The 10,226-nt window shown below is 49.7% G+C and overlaps 1 protein-coding gene across 4 annotated transcripts in view; it reads right to left on the bottom strand.

Annotated features, from left to right (window-relative positions):
* Nucleotides 1-1,390, bottom strand: part of PKD1 (polycystin 1, transient receptor potential channel interacting) — a 46,879-nt gene extending 45,489 nt beyond the window's left edge. For all 4 annotated transcript variants that reach the window (XR_008427286.2, XM_053928018.2, XM_053928017.2 and 1 more), the window contains exon 1: nt 979-1,390. Coding sequence is in view for 3 of the 4 variants with exons in the window: in XM_053928018.2 (XP_053783993.1) it covers nt 979-1,184 (206 nt within the window). In the remaining variant the exon portion in view is untranslated. The remainder of the gene's footprint in view (nt 1-978) is intronic.
* Nucleotides 1,391-10,226: the final 8,836 nt, after the last annotated feature.

A 10,226-nucleotide genomic window follows, 5' to 3' on the forward strand; every position in this document is an offset into this window, starting at 1 on the left:
TGATAACCACAGTCAGAACTTGGCATAGGACCTCACTCAAGGCAAGCTATCCATAAAGGCTGACTCATTACTACTTCCAAAATGCAAACCTGACAGCTTTTTGGCATTTTAAACCCCAGCCCCCCACTGCCAGGATAACATCAGAGCCCTAGGCAGGACACTTGAGGCCCTTCAGGACCCCTGCCCACCTCCCACGGTGCCCGCCCTCCCTCACACTTTCCCTGCAGCTGCCACACTGGGGATGCACCCCACATCTACACACAACCAAGTTCAGCCTCCAAGTCTTTGCATACACGGTTCCTTCCTCCCTTCCCCTGGACACACCTTCCTGCCCATCTTTAAGTTTCAGGTTAATTCTTACACATCTATCAAATCCCTGTCCAGGCACCTCTACCGGGAAGCCTTCCTGCCATCCCACACAGAGCTCTCCACCTTCTCCGGCCCTTCTCGGCTCTCAGGTGCTGCGTATCCGCCAGGCACAATCCTATTAGTCTCTAATTAGCGTTTAAGTGTTTGCAGACTCTGTTCAGACAACGCCCCACCCCGCCCCCGCACGCTGCCACAGGCCCCCCATCAGCTTGCGTTTGCAGAGCCCCACCGGGTGGGATGTCTATGTTTTCACAGAAACAGGGATTGTTCTGTTTCCCTCTGGCCCACGCCAGGCAGGCTGACAGCCGGCCGCGATTCCCGGTTTTCCTTATTTAGTCGGGCCGACCTCACTACGCTGGAGCCTCGCCCTGGGAAAGGCCTGGCCCGCACTCCGTTTCCCCTTCTAGAGGCCGGGGACGCGCCCACGCCCTGCGAGGCCCGCCAGGCCGTCGGCGCGCCTGGCCGGGCCTCTCCCAGGAGGGTGCAGGCGCGCGGAGGCCTCCAGACGCCCAGCGCCCGGCTAGGCCCGCACTGCCCCACAAGGTCCTCACGCCTGCCTGGCGCTATGGCAACCGCCCGGCCCGCTTTGCGGGGCGGCTAGTTACTCACAGCGCGGTGGCGTCCGCTGGGATGTGCAACGGGGGCCCCAGCGTCCGCAGTCCGTGGCCGGAGCAATTGACGCGGCAGGCGGCGCCCGGCGCGGGGATGCAGAGGCAAGGGGGCGCGCAGGGCCCACAGCCGCGCCCGGGGTTCCCCGCCAGCGCCCCGAGCCACAGGCCCAGGCCCAGGGCGAGTGCCAGGCGGGCTGGCCGCATCGTCAGGGTAGCGAGCTCATGGCCCCGACCCCGAGCCCGCCCGGCGCTGGCGGCCGCGACTCAGGCGGGGCCCGCGGATGGCATGGCGGGACGGGACCCAGGGGCAGCTGTGGCCTGTCTGCCTGAGCGACGCCCGCTCCTCGCTCGGGCCCGGCCGCGCGCACCGTCCAACGCCGCCCGCTCGCGCGTTCGCGCTGCCGTGCGGCCCGCCACTGGCTCCTCCTCCACCCCGCACAGCGAGGCGGGGCGTCTTCAGGTACCGCCCCCTGTGCAAGGGGGCGCGGCGTCTCAGGCTCCGCCCCCTGCGCCACGGTGTCCTTCGGGGAGGCAGGCGCATTGTGGCTCCGCCCTTTGCTCTTGCAGTGTGGCGGTCTTGCAAGGCGGGGCGCGATAGGCGGGGCGCTCTGAGGGTACCCCGCACTTCGCTGCAAACTTTTCTCCGCGCTAGTTTCTCCGCACGCTCGCCTCAGGTCCCCGTCGCATCCGCGCCTCCCAGCGCTCCTCCGGCGCCCCCCAGCACCGAACCCCGGCCAGTCTCCACAGTCCCAACACGGAAAACACTAGCAATAACCACCACGGAGGGAGGTCTCAGACAGCCTGCTACGTGTGCTCAATTCACTCGCAGCGCCTCTGTCCCTCTCGATTTACGCCGTATCCCGAGAACCTGGCGCACGGTAAATATACATTGCGTCCTCTCCTGGAGTTCCGTGAGAGCGTCGGCGAGGTGTCACTGACTGCTAGCCCACGCAGTCAAGGAGGTGACACCCAAAGTGGGCCTCACCTGGGCCAGTGAAGTGCAGCATCCCGCAGCCACCCACCTGGTCAGAACACAGGTTTCTGCCACGGAAAGCTCGCTGGCCGCCGCGTTCTTACCGTAGCTTTTAGGGAGAGGAAGGGAGAGGGAGAAACATAGAAACATTGATTGGTTGCCTCTCATATGCGCCCAGACTGTAGATTGAACCCGCAACGCGAGTTTGTGCCCTGACTGGGAATGGAAGCCGCAACTCTTAGGTTGCAGGTAGCCGCTCCAACCAGCTGAGCCACACCGGCCAGGGTCTGGCTACACGGTACTTTTGGGGATGATGATGTTCTGGAATTAGTGGTGATGGTTGTATAGCTCTGTGAATGTACTTTTAAAAATGACCGAATTGTGCTCTTAAAAGGGTGGATTTTATAGTATGTGAATTACATCTCAGTTTTTTAAATAATGAAGAAATAATAAAATTGTTCCACCACTGGGCACAGAAACCAGGAAGATTAGGGGTGAGAGCTTCTTGAGAGGTAGGAGGAAGGAAACACACATCCTTAGTTTCCCCATCCATTCATTCGTTGCCTTACTCCATTGAGTCTTCCCAATTCTAGGATGTGGGTACTATTATTAGTCCCTGAGTTAAATGATGTAACTAAGGCACAGAGAGGTTAAGAAATGTGCCATGTTCCACAGTATGTAAGTGCCAAAAGTGGGGTTACATTCCAGACCCATGCTTTTAAATCCAGTCAAATGACAAACTGGTAAAAGTCGAGGACTCCAGATGAGGGAAGATATACCCATGAGAAACAGCAGTGCAAAATGAGAAAAAGAGAGTAATCAAGTTTAAAGGATTGTTTAAGGTGGTTGTGGAATAAATGCAATGGTTTGGAAAGTGTTGCTGAAATAGAAAATATATATATGTTTAAAGAAGAAAATTATCTGGAAATGAAATGCTAGACTATTTCAACAGACTTTGTGGTAAAACAAAAAATAAAATTTGCCAAAGATCATTGTTTGATTCAGGGAGGGAGACATTGGAGAAATGCTTAATTCTTGATCAAATATAGATTTTAATGTTTTTATTAACAGTTAATGATAACTATTAGCATAAAATAAAGGGGAAAACTACTGGGAAGAGGAGAAACAAGAAAACTTGATTGGCCCAGGAAAGGATTAAGGAAGGAAACAATGTATTTTAATCAGAACACACAAAATAAGGCCAAGCACATGGATGATCATAAAACAACATAAATGAGTTAAAGTCCCTTATTAAAGAACAAGGATCTCATATAAGAAAGCACACTAAGCCCTGGTTGGTGTGGCTCAGTGGATTGAGTGCCAGCCTGCAAACTGAAGGGTCACCAGTTTGGTTCCCAGTAGGGGCACAGGCCGGGTCCCTGGTTGGGGGCATGTGAGAGGCGACCAACTGATGTTTCTCTCACACATCGATGTTTTGCTCCCTCCTTTCCCCTCCCTCTAAAGATAAATAAATAAATAAAATCTTTAAAAATATTAAAATAAATTTAAATAAATAAAAATTTAAAGGTACAATCTATGTAGAATACACAATAAACCATTGTGTTCTCAAAAATAGAAATCAACATGCAAAGCTAAACTATTAGAAATTGACAAAATCGATGTGGGAGACCTTATTATACTTTTCTTTGAATCGTAATAATGAAGCAATTTTCAAAGTCAGTACAGATATGGAGCAGTGATTTTTCAACCTTTTCATCTCATGGCGCATGCAGACCAATTACTAAAATTATGCAGAGCGTGCACACGCGTGCACACACATATTTGCTGATCTGACCCCCCAGAAAGGTGTAGTCTTGATTCATTCCCCGTGGACAGCCATCCTTGTGCTTGCGGTCGTCATTTTTGCATGTTTTGAAAATTCTTGCAGTACACCAGTATGCCTGTTGAGGCACGTCGCTTGAAAACCGCTTAAGCAATTTGTTAACAGTACAGTTAACAAGTTCTATTTTGTGTAACAATATGTTGGCTAGATCAGGGGAAATGATTAGGCAAGAAAGTGGCCTTAGGCAACACCTCCCCCTAGAGGCGCTCTGGGTCCATTCACCTGTTCACAGCACCGCATGTTGAGTCCCGCCCACAGCTGACCCCTCCCTAGCGCAGGGCTGTCTACCAGAGGAGAAAACTGTCTGCAGAGGACCCTGGTGCCAGGCTGGATAGCCTGGCAGTGCTGGTAATCGAAAGGTAAATGTGCAAGTGATGGATATCTTCATTGTCTTGTTTACAGCGATTGTCTCATGGGTATTTACATATGTCAAAACTTATATTGTACGATTTAAATATGTGCATTTACTGGATATCAATCAGACCTCAATAAAACTGTTTCTTAAATATCTAACCATTTATAGTGACAAAAAAAAAAAAACGGATGCGTGGTAGCCAGGAACTGGAGATAGGTGGAGGGAATTACTGCAAAGGGACAGGAGGGAATTTGGGGGTTGAAAAAAAGTTTCGTATAATTAGTATTATGATATTTAAATGACTATATGCTTGTCAAAACTCACCAAATTGTACATTTAAAGTTGGTATATGTTATTTTACATAAATGATGCCTCAATAAAGCTAATTTGTAAAAACCTAACAACGTGAAAACTAAAATGCCTTCTTTTAAAGAATGGACCAAAAAAAAATCAAAATTCAAGTCAGGTTATATAGAAATGAATAGTAATGAGCATGGCCTTTATTAAATCTGTAGGAGGCAATAGATGTACAAGGAAAGAAACTATAACATCACTTTTGTATTATTAAGCATGAAAAATCAAACTAGTATATAAACTTTCATGTCAACATTCTGGATACACAACTATAAAATAAACCAAAGCAAAGTAGAAGGGAGGAAATTAGAAAACTAACCATAAATGAGTCATTTTAAAAGAAAGGATAGACTTGATTAATAAAATCAAGAGCTATTTTTAATATATAAGGCTATTAAGATTTTTAAAAAAAACCCACTGGCAATTGCGGCTGAAAGAGAGAGGTAAAAATAAAGTACAGAACGTTAAGATCAAGAACAAAGCTTTGTTCACAGAAAGTTAAAATGACAGGAGAAAATTATGTTCAATTGTCTAACTTTTGAAATCTAGATAAAATCATTATATATTAAAACAAAACTATAAAAACTGACTCAAGAAAATTTTTAAAACCCAAATAGACCAATAATAAAGAAAGAAATTGAGAACATATCAGAACCATGCCAGGAAAAGATACTGAATTCAGATTTTTTTATGGGCAAATCCTATCAAATGTGGAAAGACCAAATAATTGTGATTTTATTTATACTCTTAAAGAACAGTCACATTTCAATGTATTTTATGTATATTTATGCATACATATGCAATGTACTTAGTGGATACCTAAGCCAACCGGACAAAGACAGTACGTGCAAAACATAGCCCAGCCTGGCTGGGTAGCTCAGCTGCTTAGTGTCCTCCTGATACACCAAGGTTGCAGGTTTGATGCCTGGCCAGGGCACATACAATAATCAACCAATGAATGCATAAATAAGTGGAACAACAAATCTGTTTCTCTTTCTCTCTCCCTTCCTCTCTCTTTCTCTAAAATCAATTTAAAAAAAAAACCCAAAAAACATAGCCCAGTGATTTCTGTCTCAGGCACAGAATCCTTGTTTCAAACAAAATCCCAAAACGGAAACACAAATGTCACCTCATAAGCTGAATAATGGGTCCCAAAGATATCTGGGTCCAAATCCCTATAACCTGTGAATGTTACTTTATATGGCAAGAGGGTTCTTACAGCTGTGATTAAATTAATGGCCATGAGGTAAAGGGTGTTATCCAGGTGGGGGCTAAAGTGTAATCACAAGTGTCCTTATAAAAGGAAGATTTTTTTTAAAAGATTTTGTCTATTTATTTTTAAAGAGGGGGAAGGGAGGGAAAGAGAAAGAGAGAAATATTGATGTGTGAGAGATACAGCAATCTGTTGCCTCTCACACTGGGGACCTGGCCCACAACCCAGGCACATGCCCTGACTGGGAATTGAGCTGGTGACCTTTCAGTTCTCAGGCTGGCAGCTGATCCACTGAGCCACACCAGCCAGACCAGCCAGAGATAAAAGGGAGATTGGAGAGCAGAAGAAGAGAAGACCGGGTGACTATGGAAATGAAAATTGGAGTGCTGTGGCCACGAGTCAAAGAGAGCTGAAAGCTGCCGGAAGCTGAGAGTCAAGGAGTCTCCCCTGGAGCCCTCAGAAGGCACCAGCCTTGCTGACAACTTGACGTCAGCCCCATAAGACTCATTTTACACTTCTGGCCTCCCAAGTGTGGGATAAGGAATTTGAGTTGTTTTGTGCCACTGTTTGTGGAAATTTGTTACAGCAGCAATAGGAAACTGATACAGGTGCCCTTACCAAACCTAATAGTGGTTACCTGTGGAGGATAGGATCTGGGGAGGATGAGAACTTTTATTCTTCCTTTACCTTTTAATTGTTGACATGCCAGCAAACATTATAATTTAGAAAAAGAAAAGACAATGCAAGCGAAGCACTTGGTCTAACCCAGAGGCAGCCATTGCTCAGACTTTAGGGGTTGTCATGACTACACAGGGGTCTGTTTTATTTCTTTATGCCACACCTCTGCCCCACCACCACCATAAGTCCAGGTATGGCCCTGGCTGGTGTGGCTCAGTGGATCGAGTGCCAGCCTGCGAACTAAAAGGTCTCTGGTTCAATTCCCAGTCTGGGCACATGCCTGGGTTGCGGGCCAGGTCCCCAGCTGAGGGCGTGTGAGAGGCAACTGATCAATGTATCTCTCACACATCAATCCTTCTCTTTCTTCCTCCCTTCCCTCTCTCTAAAAATAAATAACTAAAATCTTTAAAGAATCAGCCAATGAGTCCATAAATAAGTGGAACAACAAATCAATGTTCTTTTCTCTCTCTCTCTTTTCCTTTCTCTCTAAAATTCAGACAGTAAATTAAAAAAAAGAAAAAAAGACCAGGTATGGCACTCAGAGGCTTCCTGGAGAGCCTGGGCCATGAGGCAGGTTCTGTTTTGCCCAAGCCCAGAGGTCTCACCGCCATGGGGCCTGGGCGCAGGGTCTGGAGCAGAGCGGGGCCCCTCCTAACCCCCTGTTCTGTGGTTGGCACATTTTTCATCCTGAAACTGCCAAGAGTACTCACGTGTGAGGACCTGAGGTGCTGTGGGGAGTGACGGCAGAGGGTGGATCTGCCCCCTCTGCTCCAGCCCTCCGTGGAACAGTCCTTTCCTTGTTCGGGCAGGGATGGACACCCCCACCTTCCCACCTGCCAGGAACGGCCTCAGTGCCACCAAGGTGAGAGGGCTGCACCTGGGCGTCGAGGGTGGTGGGGAAGCGCACCTTTGACACCAGCTGCTTCCAGGGTGTTGGGTTCTTCTCTCTTTGGGGTGGAAGTCACATTTAGCACCGCTGCAGTTCTTCTCTGACGTCTCCATGGCAACGTTCATGCAGATTTCATAGAACATAAGGTGTTTGAGCTGGAAGGAACTTCAGAAATCAGTTCCTTCCACCCCCTCATTTCACAGAGAGGGGAACAGACTCAGAGAGGGGATGCAACATACCCAGGGTCACATAGCAAGTCAGGAGCCAGCCGGGGCCTCTACCTCCTGATGCCGTTCCCAGCCAGAGTTCCTTTCCCTGAGATTTCAGACAGCTGAATTCTGTAGGACCGATTTCTTGGAAGGCACTCTGGGGACACAAACTTTGGGGGCTTTTTAATATCTCCCTTGCTAAAAGACCCCTGAAGTCCAGCCTAGCTCTGTCCTGCTCAGTCGCAGAGCTCCCCATTCAGTGCTTGGTGGGTGCAGGAGCAGGCAGGATCCACACTGTCCTTAGGAAGCTCATAGGCTGGTGCAGAAGCAGCATAATCCCCACCCGCAGCAGACCGCTGGACAGCAAGTCTGAGTGTCCATGGAACAAGTAGGAGTGGGAGAAGCCAGAAAAGGCTGCCCAAAGAGGGGGCTCCTAACTGGAAGGTTGAGGAGGACTCTCATTCCTTCCTGAGCCTGCCTGACTTGAGGGCCACGTCCTGTGGGTGAGCGAATCGTGTGAGTAAAGCAGGAGGGCTTGGAAAATGGGAACCCAGAGGAAGACGGCCCCAGACCACAGGTCCTAGAGGGTTGTTGCATCCGGGACGCATGGCACATATCACTCCAGGACAAGGGGTCAGACACCCAGAAGGAGTACAGCAGCTAGGGGCCCAGGACATAAGGGAACCAGAAATCAGGGCCAGAGGGTGCTGGGGCTTGGGGTCCAGGAGTGAGGCCTAAAGGAAGCTCCATCTCTTTGCTGGAACATGGACACAAGTAGACCCTCCCCTGAATAGCAGAGACAAGTTTACGTCAGCAGGGTTGAGGGCTGTAGGCTCCTCTCCCCAGTGGGACATGGTCCTCGCCACCCCTGCCCCACCCCCCCGTTTAGCCCCATGGCTCACAACTCCATGCCCCTCCACAGGAACCCGGCCTGGCCTGCAGAGGGTCTTCTCCTCTCTAGATCTGAAGATCCCAAGATTCTGGGCATCCCCAGATCCAGCCAAGGCTGCCCTGCTGACCTGTCCCACCCAATGGGCTACTTTCCTTCCCCTGGCTGGCAGCCTGTTCTTATTATCTATCGCTGTATAACAGACATCCCCCAAATGCCCACGAATCTGCATTTTGGTCAGGGCTCAGTGGGATGGCATAACCGCGCTGCATGGAATCTGCCAGGATGCCTTCTTAACTCACAGGGCTGGCAAGTGGGTTCCTCTCCACATGGGCTTCTCCAAGAGGCTGTTGGGGCTTTATGGCAGCTGGGTTCCAAAAATGAGTGTTCCAGGAGACAGGAAGGAGGGGCTGCCAGTCTGTAACTTCTGAGTCCATAAAGGGACACAGGGTCCCCTCTGCCAGCAAAGCAATCACAGCTCCTGTCCAGACCCCAGGGTGGGGAACATAGACCCTCCTCCCTGACTGGGAGGACTAGCAAAGAATTTGCCATCTCTAACCCATGGAGACACTCCACAGTCTCCGCCCCGTGGGCTCGACTCTTCTTTGCCTCGCCTGCAGGCCTCCAGATTCTGTCCCTCCTGGGGGTCCCCTTTGCCCCTATGACCTCCCATTGGGTTACTGCAACCCCCTCAGGCTTACCTCCTTTTCAATGGGCTGCACCACCCATCCCCTTTCTGCTACTCTGCGGTATTCCTGTAGCAGTGCCCTCTGTGGCTCTGCTCAGAAACCACGCTGGCTCCCTACTTCGCACTGAACAATCTCCAAGCTCATAGGCAAACCGTTTACATTTGCCTTATACTCTAGTCCCCCTCCTATGTTACAAGTTGGGTTACCTGCCATTTCCTCCAAGCAACTGGACCACACTTTGACCTCTTCTGTTCAAAGTGCCCACCTTCTGGCACTCCGAGCCTGCACATATTCGCTTCCTTCCTCCACCAGGACTGCTGCTCAACCTCAAAGCCCAGTGAAAAGCCCTTCCTCCACAAAGCCTGCTCTTACTCCTTGGTCACACTAGTCTTGTTTTAAATATATATATATATATTTGAGATAGAGAGAAAGAGAAACATTGATCGGCCACCTCCCACAGGCGCCCTGACCAGGGATCAAACCCACAACCTTTTGGTGTATGGGACAACACTCCAACCAACTGAGCCACACGGGCCAGGGCAATCACAGTCTTATCATTGCACTTTGAAGCACATTCTGCCTTAAATCCTCGTTAGCAATGATGTGTCCTCCTGAAGTGTGGGACCCATGTTTCTAACTCATATTTCTTTCACCAATTTAATAACTTTATTGAGGCCCAGAGTCAGCTGCCAGGGCTATGACAGCGACCAAGACAAGAGACTTCCTGTCCCCAGAAGGCTTACCTTCACAAAGATTAGGAGGACTGCTGCAGAGCAAGAAAGGCAAGCGGGGTGCTGTGATGCAGGGGCCCAGAATGTCCTCTTTTCAAGAGAAACCAGAGACTTGGAGTTTCACATATATTCTCCTAATTTTAAAGGTTGCAAGGTCAAGCCTTTCTGCTCTGCTGCTCTCAGCTTCCCTCCCCTACTGGTCTCCTACCCTCTCTAGCACGCCTGCCTCCTCTCTTCCTGGTCACCCCATCAGCACTAGCTCCCCCTTCCCCTGACTCAGGCTTTCCTACCTGTAGTCCCCACTCGTAGGGCACCCAAACGCCACAGTGGCTCCATGCCCTAGGGATGCTCTGAGCAGTGGCTGGCAGCAGGAGGTAGGGAGCCCACTGTGTAGGACCCTGGGCCAGCCCCCCTGAAGTTGAG

This window comes from Desmodus rotundus, chromosome 1 (assembly GCF_022682495.2).
Source record: "Desmodus rotundus isolate HL8 chromosome 1, HLdesRot8A.1, whole genome shotgun sequence".
Taxonomy (NCBI): Eukaryota; Metazoa; Chordata; class Mammalia; order Chiroptera; family Phyllostomidae; genus Desmodus; species Desmodus rotundus.